The sequence below is a fragment of the Carya illinoinensis genome, chromosome 7 (assembly GCF_018687715.1).
Source record: "Carya illinoinensis cultivar Pawnee chromosome 7, C.illinoinensisPawnee_v1, whole genome shotgun sequence".
In the NCBI taxonomy this organism is placed as follows: Eukaryota; Viridiplantae; Streptophyta; class Magnoliopsida; order Fagales; family Juglandaceae; genus Carya; species Carya illinoinensis.
Window position 1 is genome coordinate 25,829,057 of NC_056758.1, and position 14,084 is coordinate 25,843,140.

Here is a 14,084-nt window from a genome sequence, read left to right on the forward strand (position 1 = left end):
TGACGCTACCTGTAACACCATCAGTTTAATAAATTTATCTACCGCCAACGATGTAACATGAGACATGTAGTTATCATAAATAAATAATAAATGAAAAAAAAAGAATTAAAAAAATAAATATTAAGTTGGTAACATTTACTCATTAACAATACCATACATTACTAACAATATTTTGTATAACGCTCAAAGTGGCCTAAATTCTTAAAGGACTTTTTAAAATAAAAAACAGAAAAGGCCAGACGACCCAAAAGTAACCCAATCTACCAATACCATTAAAGCCGAGAACATACCCATTATTTCACACCAGTAACCCAATTTCGTAGAAACAGCATAAAGCCCAGAACCATATTCAGCCCAGAGAGTACCACAGTTCACGTGCGCGCCACGTGCCACATTCCTCAAGTGTATGTAATATGTGTTTTAAAATCCAACCTCTGATTTTCAGAAACTCCCCAAAATACCACCATGGTCTCTCTGCGCTTCCCGTTCTTGTTTTCTCAGCCCCCGAAACTCCCCCACCGCATCAGCAGCACCACCTCCTCCCGAAGCTTCTCCTCCGCCACCACTGCCGCAGTAGTTGCTGTGTCTGCTGCTGCATCCGCCGCTGCCATAGTAGCGGCATCCAAAGACCCCAAACACCCGTTTCTCCAAAATGCGCTGAATTCTTTCCTCTTCTCCAACAGCTCGTCTGCCCCGCTCTGGGGCTCGCTCTCTTTGGCTGAAAAATCTTCCTCGGCTGTGGTCGAGTTCAAGAATGGAATCTCATTCCCTTCGATCCTCGGAGACTCTCGGCGGCTCCTCGGAATTGGGTTGAGGAAAAAGAGCATCTTTGGGTTGAAGAACATCGATGTCTATGCATTTGGTACCACATTACTTCTTCTTCAAGTTAAAAAGCTCGTTGCGTTTTCAGTGTTGGCATTGTCTATACGGATAAGAAAAACTCTTCATGTATACGAATATACAAACGTATCTGATTTTTTTTTTTAGATAGAATCAGGAACAGCTTTGAATTCGTTTGAAGTGAAAATATCTTGTCCTGATAATGCAGTGCCATCACTAGCAAGACATGGATGGTAATGATGTAAAATCGACTGAAACATTTCAGCCAGGATTTTCGGAAAAATTAAGATTATACTAGGTTCTTGTTGTTTGTGTTATTCTCGTGAATTTAGTTTTCTTTAGTTATCACTGTATCCTTAGTTAAATTCTCTAAACAATAGGAAAAGAAAAACAATCTTCTTTCATGAGAGTCAACGATTTTTCGCTTGCACGGTTAGTATATAGGAAATATTCACTTCAGTTGTTTACTTAAATAAAAAGCTTCTCTGAAGGAAAAAGTGTTCAACATAAGCCGACTCATTTTTCTCTTTTTTCATTTTTTCGGTGGGAGAGTGGGGCAGGGAAATTTCAGGTTTATATTTTTCTTCACATTTGTAGCCTGAGTTTCGCTCTTTCCACTAGGAATCGTTAGCACTTTTTCGTGTGTACAATCAATAGATGCTTTCAATATTAAACAATTGCATTATACTTAAGTTGTGCCATTCTCGATTATGTCTTTGTGCAGGGGTTTATGCTGATGAAAATGGCCTAAAAGAATCTTTGGGTGAGAAATATGAGAAATTATCCACCTCTGAATTCAAGGAAAACAAGGAGTTTAATGAAGATCTTATTGATAACGATATAGACATGACTGTTAGACTTCAAATAGTCTATAGCAAATTGAGCATCCGCTCTGTACGTAGTGCTTTTGAACAGTCAGTAGGGAGCAGACTCCAAAAGTTCGGAGGATCTGATAATAAAGAATTGCTTCAAAGGTGAATCATCCTATGGCTTAATAGTTTCTTTCCATACCAATGGTAAGTATCAGTTGGATGTTATATTTCAAAGAATGAATGACTGGAAACTGCTAAGAACTTTCATTGTTGGAGGCCATTTTATGCAGGGATATCACATCTCTCTCACTCTCTCACTCTCTCTCATTTTCTACATTTTTCTTTGTCCGTGATGTATTCATAGTTACTGGGTGCTCTAATTTCACCATAGGAAGTGTCTTCAAAATTTCCTGAAAAGATGGCCACTTCTCTTTAATTATTTTGGTTTTTTTCATCTTTAGTCCCAATATGTCCCGAAATTGGAAATAGGTGCATTCGCTTGTTTACTACCTGTGTACTTGGGCTATGCCTATTTTTGTATTTATAAAATCTCTTTTACTGAAAAAAAGATTAATAGCCAATGTTATTGCAGGTTCACTTCCCAGTTCAAAGATGAATATAAGATACCACGGGGATCTGTGATAGATCTCTCAAGGGAACAGGGCCATATACTTCGCACAACAAGTAAGATGCCTTTTCTATTTTTATGTGCCTTTCTCTTTGGTTGCAAATTACATCGTACTCGACTTTACTTTTAGCTATGGCCTCTGTAACTGCTATGACTTTGCAGAAACTGACTTGAAAACACTTGTCATAGTGATGGAACTAGATGAATAATGCATTTGTGTGCAACAAAGAACATGATGTGCCTATCATATCGTTATGTTTCTTCATTTTCTTGGGAGCCTTTCATTACATATTGAACGGAATCCTTCAATCTCTGAATCATCAATATAATATTATAGGACCAGAATATAGCATATTGATGTCTATGGTTTCCTGCTGGACTACGGCATATAGGATGAGAGTGGAATTGATTGATAATTATCAAGTGTAGATGAAAACTTTATCTTCTTTATTCAGGTAACTAGCTGATGCTGGAGAAGTGATAAAGATAGAATAAGCATTTATCATTTGAACAATAGATCAGAACTAGAGGGAATTTTTTTTTTTTTTTATAAGTACTAGAGGAAATTTAACCTGAGGAAAATTTAATTCTTAGCAAGTTACCAGTGGTGAATTCAATAAAAGAGGCTTTTGGCGTGCTTAATCCTTTTTTATGACATTGTTAGATAAATCATTAAATGCTAGTACTTATTGTTATTTATGTTAATTTTTTAAGTTGATGGAAAGGAGGTGGGAAGTATCCAGAGCAAACTTCTGTGCCGGTCTATTTTAGATTTATATATTGGTGAGGATCCATTTGACAGGCAAGCCAAAGAAGATATTGAGCAGAGTTTGGCCTCTCTCCTTCAGGAGTAAACAGGTGATCATGATAACATGGCAATCGGGATTTAGAACTTTTCCCTGCCACGCATATTGTATTTGAAAGAATTAATATGTAATTCTGAGAATAATTTTGATTTAGGCATAAGGTCCAAGGTTTTCATTTTCCGAAGTTATAATAATCATAATCCCCTCCCCCCCCCCCCCCCCCCCCCCCCCCCCCCCCCCCCCCCCCCCCCCGGCGGCGAAAAAGCCCCCACAACCCCCCGGTGCTCAGCGGGTGGGTGGTGGGGCGCTTCTCTTGGGACTATTTACTTGTCAATATATAGTCTTTTATGGTTTGGATAATTAAGGTATATCAAACAAATATAACCCAAATCTTAAATAAATATATCTATTTCTCTGTACTTAAGACATTTTTTTTATTTTATTCAACGGCTTGTTCAGTCTCTAAAAGGATAAGATAATAATGGAATAAGAGACTATATAAGATACGAACAGTATCTGTGGTAGTGCATAAATTTATATTTTGATTGCTGGGATGAGTGGATGGTAACTGGCTTCCCGGACTTAAACGAGGTTTGCTAGTACAATATCGTTCGGGGGTACTTAGGCTCATCGAGCTCCTACCCTAGGTGGAACCTCGATCTCAATCTGCATCCAACGGAAGATGTCAAAGTTCCCGCTAAAGGGCCCCCAAACTGGATATGTACGTGTATGGGGAAAGGGATCCTGCCTAAATGATGTCTATGTTGCGCGCCCAACTTGTAGAGCGAATCCATACGAAAGAAAACGAAATAAGAGGGCTCCTTTTCCAACTAACCCTGCTGCCATTTAAATAGAATTGATCATCATGAACAAGAAGTTTTAATTTCAGTAATTTGCTTTGGGTCCGGAACACTCACCAGGAACCTTCATTGTCTCTTAATCTACCTTCTTATTTTGAATTGAAATATTTAGAGCATTTTACATTTGAAGAATTAGACGCCTCTCCACCCCTCACCAGGCCCAAAAAGAGAAAAAAACTTTAAGTTCGACTTGTTGGGCTTCTGCCCCCCCCCCCCCCCCAACAACATCCGGTTAACCTAATCCATTGGCTCACCCCTGCATGGGCTCGGGCAGGCAACCCACCTGGCCTAAGCTGATGGGCAGGTGGGATTTTATTAAAAGATTAGAAGCAGGTGCGGAGTGCGGATGGGCAGCTCCACTAGCCTAAGTTTCCCCGATATATAAGAGAAAAAAAAAATTCTAACTTTTTCATTTTTTCCCTTTTCTCTTCTCTCTTAATCCTTGTTGCCGTCCCAATCCTTTTCATCTCCTCTGTTGCCAACCCTAGCCCCGCATCATCTCTTCTTCTTCTTCTTCTTCTTCTTCTTTTTCAATGTGGTTCTCCATGAGATACCCTCGGGCCACGACGTGGCTATGGGTCTGGGCAAAGATCCACAATCACGATGACCATGACAAGTCGTGGGTCCTCGTAGAGATCCACAATTAGTCATGGGCGTAGGTCTTTGCTTAGACCTACAACTATATCATGGTCTGCGTTGATTTTTTTTTTCTTCCCTTTTAAGATGTTATTTGTTGTTGGAAATATGTATTTGGGGTTTGATTTGTGGATTTGGTGGGTGGATCTATGGATTTGGTTAACGGACTTGTGGATTTGCGTTATTTGGTAGATTTTGGCTAGGTTGCAAGGCCATCCGTCTGCTCGACAACTAGGCGAGGTTACCTACCCATGTGGGGTGGCCAACACACTAAGGGCAGGTAGCAGGCCTACTCAAAGTAAAACTAGAAGCGCCTAAATCTCATCAAGAAGTTGAATGTTTGTTAGTCCTTAGTAGTGCATACGATCATATGATAAGAAACATTGAACTGCCTTAAACAATGGTTTTAGACAATTCAACAAGTGACATTGTGGTAAGATGTCTAATGTTCAATTATTTTTTGGTGGTTTGGCTAATTAGAGAGACCCAATCTCTCTTCCACACAATCTTTGATAAAGAAAAGTGAAAATATAATTAGATAGGTAGTTCGAGCTAGCATGTCGCACGAGTGGGTAGTTGGTCACATTGCCCCTTGTGTTCCTCACACCCGTATGGGTGGGGGGCTAAGTTTAATCCTCAGGCCTCAACCCTGCCCCACATATTGAGCAAGTGACCGTATGCCGGGTGGGTGGATTTCCTACGGGTTGTCCGCCCACTGTCACACATTATTATTACAGGGAGCGAGAGAAGGAGGAAAAAAAAGAAAAGAAAAAGAGATGAAAGAAGAAGGTGCAACACAGGGTGAGGTTATATTTTAACCTAAAACAAAACGATGTCGTTGCATTTATATATATACATATTTATATATAAACTCGGGCGGGTGGGTAAAACCCTCACAGGGGCAGTACCCCACTCGGCCCTTCTTTTCTCAAGGAGTTAGTGCCTGCTTGCTGGACGTGGGCAAACTACCCTACCTGCCTTGGGCGGATACTCAACCTCCACCCTTAGGCATGAGTTAGTGATGGCTTAAGTTGGCAGTGACTTGGACTACAATTTATATCCATACCCCCCACATGCCGAGCGGGAGGAGAGTTGGGTGGGATGTGTCAAATCTAGCACAAATCTGAGGTGCCAAATTTGCCTTTGCAAGGCATGATGTTGCTAAAGGGAATGGCACATGAAGCCCACACATGGTCTATGCAATATGTGAGCATCATGCACTAGTTGTTTTGGAGTGTTTCTACTTGCACCTATAAATAAAAAGTTGGGGGTGGCATGGTTAGGTGCATGTGGTTGTTTGATGTATTGGAAGGTAACAGATCAAGCCTTCACTGAGCTAGAGGAGAAAAATAAAATTGGAAAGAAATTATTGACACAATGGAGAAGGGTGGAGAGAAAGGGGCAATGAGAAAATGGAAAGAGAGATTTAAGAGCACTAGTAGTGGGCTCAACAAAATTTGACTAAGAAACTCACTTTTACAAATTTAGCTAATCACTTTTCAACAATACCAAATAATAAACTCAACAAATCTATTACTATTATACTAAAATATTGATTTTGATCTTTTCATTTATTTTAATTCTAATTATAATTTAAATATTTATTTGTTATTAAAAAAATCAAACATTAATTTTCTAACATTCATATTATTCTAACAGATAAAAATTTTTAATGATCTTTTTTTACAATGGTCATATTTTCTCAACTAATATATGATTGTATTAAATTTTGTGGTTGTATTAAATTTTATTCCAACGGATAAAATTTTCTAACGATCCTTTTTTTTTTTTAACAGTGGTCATATTTTCCAACGGTCGTATCTCTAAAACGGATATATTTTTTTCAGCCTTATTTTTTCCAACGACTATATTTTTAACATCTATATTTTTTCAACAGATGGAATCTCAACACCCATTGTTATGGATCCAGTGGTTTGAGAGGCCTTGGGACCTATGGTGAGGACGACACAAGCAAGAAAGAAAGATTATGTTAATTGATTTGAGGTAGCCAAGCCTCCTGAGAGAGAAAATACTAGATTTCTTCTTATTTTTGCAAATCATTTGGTTTCTTTTTATAGGAAACCTTCTTACAAATGGAAAATTAAATGACTATAATTTAGAAAGAAAAATTACAACTAGAAAGGAAAATTTGCATGATTCTTGAAATCCCTTATTTTCAACCTTCTTGATTCCCTCGATTTATTATCTTTTTGGATCCATATCACTCATTCTCCCTTACAAAAGGCTCTTGTCCTCAAGAGCCATATTTGGAAATTGTTGTTGGAGGTCTTCCAAGTATTCCTAGGTGGCATTCGATGGTGGCAGCCCTTGCCAAAGAATGAGGACCTTGTTGTGGTGTTTTCGTATTCTTTGGTCAAGGATAGCTTGAGGCGTTGGCCCTAATGTTTTGTCTTCCTCATGTGTAGTTGGAAGTTGTGGCAAGAGGACTGCTGATGCGCCAATTTTTTTCTTGAACAGATTGATCTAAAACACAGGATGGATGCATGATTCTAGCTGAAGAAGCAAATGGTAAGCCACCAAACCGAGTTTGTGAACAATTTGAAAAGGACCAAAGTAGTGGGGGCTTGTTTGGTGTTATGTCTCCAAGCTATAGATAATTGGCGGTATGGATGTAACCATATATATACCCAATCGCCCACTTCGAATTCGACCTCGCAGTGGTGTTGGTCATAAAATTTCTTCATTCTTTCTTGGCGGTATGGACAACATCCCTCTAAATTAATTGTTCTTCAATTGAGGCAACTTTGGTCATACCAGGCAAATAAGAAATGAGTGTTGGAGGTGTACGTCAGTAAACCACTTCGATGGGAGTTGTTCTTAAGACAAAATGCCAGCTAGTGTTGTATCTATATTCGACCCAAGGAAGCCATGTTGTTCAGCTGGTGGGGTAATCTCCCGTAAAACACCATAAAGACATTTCAATTGTGTGATTAACAATTTCAGTTTGTCCATCCATTTGAGGGTGATATGCAAAGTTAAAGTTGAAGTTGGTTCCTTGCAAATGAATCAATTCCTTCTGAAACAAACTTGTGAATGTGGGATTGGAATCACATACAATTGTTTTAGGCAAACCATGTAGTCGAAAAATATTTTCAAAAAATAATTGAGCCATGGTAGGAGCTATATACGGGTCTTGCAAGGCTAAGAAATGCCCATATTTGGACAGTCAATCTACCACAACAAAAATGGTGGTCTTGCCCTTGGACTTTGACAATCTGTTAATGAAATGCATACAAATATCTTCCCAAATTTGATTAAGAATGGGCAATGGTTGCAGTAAATCAGAGGGATGAAAGTTTGAGACTTTGTTGCGTTAGTACACGTCGCAAGAAAGGATGTTGTCTTTTATGGCTTTTTTCATTCCAATCCAATAAAAATTCTCCTTAATGCGCTGGTAGGTTTTTTGAAAGTCTTTGTGAAAGCTTCCATGAAATTGGTTAAGAAGGTCTGGAATAAGCTTGGAGTCCTTTGCCAAATAAATTATATTTTTGAAGGAGAGAAGACCATCTATGAATTTCCAGGGACATATGGCCTTGTCGTTATCAATCTTGAGCTTGAGGTCAATGAACAATGGATGAGTGCTAGTCTCCTCTTTGATAATGTCGACCCAATGTGAAATAGAACTAGAAAGAGATGCTAATGAGGTAGTGGAGTCATCGTCACAGTCCCTGCAATATAAGGCATTGGCCATAATGTTTTCATGACCACTCTTGTACTCAATGGAGAAGTCAAAACCAAGGAGCTTGTGAAGCCAACGTTGTTGGGCAGTTGTAGAAATTTTTTGTGACCACAAATATTTGAGGTTGTGATGGTCCTTGCGAACAATAAAGTGACACCTGAGAAGATATGAATGCCATTTTTGGACAGCTAATACCAGAGAAAACATCTCCTTGTCATAAGTGGACCAAAATAATTGTTTGCCTTGGAGATCTTGGCTGAAAAAGGTGATTGGTCGACCTTGATGAAGAACTGCTCCAACACCACCACTAGATGCATCGTAATCAATAAAAAAATGTCTTGAAAAAATCTGGGAAAGCAAGTATATGGGCGTTGGTCATGGTTTCTTTTAACCTCTAGAATGCTTCCATGGATGAGGGGTTCCAATGAAACCCATCCTTTTTCAGCATGTTGGTGAGGGGTGCCGCAATTTTTTCAAAATTTTGTATGAAGCATTTGTACTAGCCAGCCAAGCTGAGAAAATCATGTAATTTTTTTAATGTGGTTGGTTGAGGCCATTGAACCAATGCAAAAAAATTTTGAGGATCCACTTCAATGCTATGTTTAGTTACAAGATAGCCTAGATAATGCACTCTTGATTCAGCAAAGTTACACTGGGAATGTTTGACAAAGAGGTGATTTTGCTTTAAGGTAGAGAAGATGGCCTCTAGGTGTACCAGATGATCCTACCAAGTCTGACTATACACAAGAATATCATCAAAAAATACAAGGACAAATTTTCGGAGGTACCTCTTGAAGAGTTCATTCATCAAAGCTTGAAAGGTGGAGGATTCATTGGTTAAATTGAATGGCATAACCAAGAACTTGTAGTAGCCGTCGTGTGTTCGAAAACCAATTTTGGGAATGTCGGATGGAGCCACACAAATTTGATGATATCTTGAGCGTAAATCCAATTTTGAGAATATTTTTGTACCATGAAGTTCATCAAGTAGTTCCTCAATTAGAGGAATCAAAAATTTGTCCTTGGCAGTGATTTTGTTGAGCCCTTGATAGTCCACACAAAGACGCCATTTTCCATCATTTTTTTTTTTACAAAGACGACTGGAGACAAGTATGGACTAGTGGATTCCCGTATAATGCCAATACATCTAGGCTATAATTTTCTCAATGGTCGTTTTCTGATGTTGAGGATATTGGTATGTAGGGGGGAGTTTGGTCCGGTCCGGTCCGGTCCCGGGAGATTTAATGGACCGGACCGGACCTATTCGGTCCAAGGTTTCCCCACCCTGGACCGGACCGAACCTTATAAAGACCGGGACGGTCCGGTCCGGTCGGTCCAGTCGGTCTGACCGACTTCCAAATGGGCCAATGGCCCAATATTTTTCTTACACTTATTTCGGCCCAACAGTTAAAATCCACTCACAATTTATCTAGTTTAAAGCCAAAAATACAAAAAAAAATACTTAGAATAAAAAATAACCAGAAAAATAAAAAATAACCATTAAAAAATCCATTCCCAAGCATTGATACATCGGATGATTCAAATCTACCTTCTAAAACAAATAAAAATAAAAATCCATTCCCAAGCATATTTAAAAACTGAAAATTAAAAGGTCTTAAAAAAAAATATTAAAGACTAGAAGTCATATTTAATAATTTACACCAAAAGCACTGATACACAGTGCATTATAACAAACTAACAGTAGCATAAATTACGTAAAAAAAAATGACCAACAATAGCATAAAGTATTAACATAATTACATCAATACAAAATACAAAGAACAAAATTATCCATGTGAGAATCAGTCATGTCTCAGTCATAAGCTGTTGGATAAATGCCACAAATTGTAGATCACAAATCTGCAGAAAAAAAAAGAGTAAAAAATCACAGCAGTAACATACAAACTATAAAAATAAAATAAGTGACACTGCAAAATAGAAACATGAACTTCAAAATAGTGACACTGCAAAAGACTGGGAAATGGGAATGCCATTGTGAGAGCTGCGAGGAAGATGAAGTGGGTATAAAGGGGAAGAAATATTTGAGCTGGAAGGAATATTTCTTTATTTAGTATATTAGGAAACAACAATATATATATATATATATATATATATATATCTTTCGTTTGGAAGGAATATTAATGTCCATTACCTAAACCATTACTGGATCTGAGATTCTGAAGGAATATTAATGTCCAATACCTAATTAAAATTGGCTGCATATTCATGCATCTACAAGCTTAATTAATTCTTCATATAATATTGAACTTGTAAAGTGATCATCAGTTTCACATTTCTGTTAAATAACCTATTAATGTCCATTTTTTTAATCAAAGTTTATTATATATATCAACTTATAAATTTCCCACCAAATCTGAAACAACATGAGTATGCAGTTTTGTTCTTTTTATTTTGCAGCCAAGGTCAAATGAAAACTACATATTTCCAGCTTGCCTACTTCAACTCTTCCTTTCAGTCTATTTATCCCCAACAATCACCAGCTAACCTCTCTATATCCATCAGAGTTCACATATTTAGATCATCATATCCCCAACAAAATGATCCATGTGAGCATTTAGATCATCATCATTCCAACCAACAAAGATCAAATTCATACAAAGGGATTGTCACCTAATTATGCTTTTTTTACATAAAATAAAATTATTGTCTAGCAAGCAAATTTTACAAACAAAAAATGTAATAGAAAAAGAAATAAAACTGGAAAAAAAAAAAACAGATTTTAGTGAGCACAAAATATTCATTCTAATTTCTCACGGTCTCACCTTTTTGGTCTTACATCAACATTGGGTTAAGAGCCGGTAGCCATTGAATTTGATCCTTCCGCAGAATTAGCAAATTCCCCAACAAGTTCTCCTTCAATCCATAAAAATTTAAAACAAAACTAATTAAATAAAGTTAAAATAATATAGAAGATAAAACCAAATATACCACAAAATAAATCAAAAGTAAATTGATTACATACCCATATCTATCTGCTTCTCAAATTCCTCCACTTTATCCATTAAAGTCCTAAGGCTTATTGGAGTAGAAGAAGAACGGAGCCAATTTTGTGCACATATGAGAGCCTCAACCATCATCGGATTTAAACTACTTCGGAAAGGGTCAAGTACATGACCTGCAGTGCTGAATGTAGATTCAGAGGCCACAGTAGATACCGGTATTGCAAGTACATCACGTGCAACCTTCGAAAGTACGCGATATCTGACTGAATTCACCTTCCACCAATTTAGTATGTCAAAACTTTCACCTTGATCCTCACATTTTTCAGCCAAATATCTATCAACCTCTGACTTGCTTTCCAAAGAGTCTTCTGACTGTAACTCTTGCTTAAATTGGGCCATCAATGCAGCTTGCCTATTCGTAGACTGAGTTGTGGGATGACTTGCATCTTCATGTGGGGAACCCGTGCGTTGAGGAGAACTCCCTTCTTCATCTTGGATGTATGCCTCATACATGCGGATAAATGTATTTTTCACCTTCCAACTCAAATCAATGATTTTTGATTGATCATATGCATATATTTTTCTCAACCCAAAGTCAAGATATCTCATCTTGTAACGAGGATCAAGAACAATCCCAACATACAGCAACATATTCTGATTCTCCATATTCTCCCAATACTTTTCAAACTTTTTTTTCATATTTGTGGCCATTAATCCCACCACGGGACTTCCTTCTTCACACTCTATGTTAATGACATTTTTAATATTAACCAACTCCGTAAAAAAAGTATTGCAAGTTACATACTCACCCCCCGAAAAGCGTAAAGTTGCATCATGAAATAATGCAAGAAACTTCTCAAACAACTTTACCTTATCCCAATCGGATGCATTGGGAGGCCCTACCTTCTTTGACTTTCTCCTAGTCAACACATCACCTTCATCATTGTCATCATCATCATCTCCAATGCTACTTAAAAAACACACATCTTCTTCCTCCAACCGATCGAATGCCCTTCTAAATTTTCCAGCCCTCTCCAACATAAGATAGGTGGAGTTCCACCTAGTCGGTACATCTAGGCAAACATGACTTTTGCATTCAATTTCTTCCAACCCCACACATTTCTTAAATAAACTCCACCTTTGAGGGGAGGATTTAACATACTTCACAACTCCCCTCACTTTCGCAATAGACTCCTCATATTCCTTCAATCCCTCACGTACAATCAAATTCAAAATGTGGGCACAACATCGAACATGCAAGAATTCATGTTCCAAGACCGTATCCCTCCTATACTTGGTTTTCTTTTTCAAATAAGAAACGACCCCATTATTAGAACTTGCATTATCAAGAGTAATTGCAAGTATTTTCGGTCGCCCCCAATCATGCAAACACAACTCTATGCCCTTACCAAGGGTATCACCCTTGTGATTTTCAACCAAAGAAAAGGAAAGAATCCTCTTATGTAGCTTCCAGTCATCATCAATAAAATGTGATGTGAGACACATATAATTAAGGTTTTGCACGGATGTCCATGTATCCGTGGTGAGGGAAATTCGTTGCCCTCGAAGAGCACTCCTCAATTTATTTTTTTCCGTCATAAACAAATTAAAACAATCCTTCGCAATCGTCCAACGAGATGGAATCCCTACCCACTTAGGACAAACCACAAGCATAAACTTTCTAAAACCCTCCCCTTCAACAAACCTAAATGGCAACTCATCAACAATAATCATCTCAGCTAAGGCTTGTCGGCAAGCCTCAACACTAAATGCAATGGGCACAAGTCCCCCACCACCACTACCTCCCTCCACCTTCCAACCAAGAGTCGTCTGGGACTCTTCCATATTTTTAAATGGGCCTTTCTTACATTGCTTCTCAATGTGATGCTTCATAGACTTTGTACCATTGATCTTTGTATCACATGCGTACGAAGCACCACAATAATTACATGCAGCCCTAGGTTTAGTGGGATCACCTTTTGGTATTCTTGTAAAGTGATCCCAAACCATTGACCTAACTCTACCACTTTGTGACCCACCAATGTTAGATTTATCACTTACATTGGATGGGGGTGGAGGCGGAGGCATATCTGGAGGACTTTGTATTGACTCTTGCACATCATTGGTTGAAGTTGAAGAATCCATCTAGAAAAATAAACAATTGTTCAATTAGTGTAATAAGATTAAAACCCATATTTAAAAACTATAGAACAATAATTTAAAAAAAAAATATAAGAAAGCAAATTGAACAATAAATGGCTACATTCAATCTGACTTAGTGACTTTAGAGGAAAAAAAAAACCCATATATACCATAGCCTAACTTAAAACATAAGTTCTAATATCATTAAACAAAGATATATGAGGTAGGGATTAATTTTTTAGGTTGAACTCAAGAAAAGAAAGCAAATGGCCAGAAAATAAGATAATTTACAGAGTAATATTAAAAAAAATTAAAATCTAAGAGATAATGCGAAATTAAATAAAATACTTTTTATATATAAACATTAATGATCTATAGAAAAATATACCCAACTTGACCCATAAAATAATATTAAAATTTTCCAACAACATTACAAGAAAGGAAAATTGTTGGCAAAATATAGACTATTTCCCAATTATATAACAATAAACGGGTAAGATTGTTTTTCTAGAAAAATAAAGTGGGCCTTGAGTTACCAAACAAAAGATATGAAATTCTTGCCCAAACTTCATTACCGGGTAAAAGATCTCCTCAAGTTTTAAAAAAATATCTCTCTCAAGTCTCAATTGAGAGAGAGATGGACACATGAATTAAGCACTCCAATAATTCTATGAACAGATTCTATGAACATTAATGA

The 14,084-nt window shown here is 37.6% G+C and overlaps 1 protein-coding gene across 1 annotated transcript; it reads left to right on the top strand.

Moving 5' to 3' along the window:
* Positions 1-428: 428 nt before the first annotated feature.
* Positions 429-3,266, top strand: LOC122314762 (fatty-acid-binding protein 1). The gene is made up of 4 exons (XM_043130340.1): positions 429-862; positions 1,565-1,814; positions 2,245-2,336; positions 2,995-3,266. The coding sequence occupies exons 1-4, from the start codon at positions 466-468 to the stop codon at positions 3,132-3,134; spliced, it is 879 nt and encodes a 292-aa protein (XP_042986274.1). The 5' UTR covers positions 429-465; the 3' UTR covers positions 3,135-3,266.
* Positions 3,267-14,084: the final 10,818 nt, after the last annotated feature.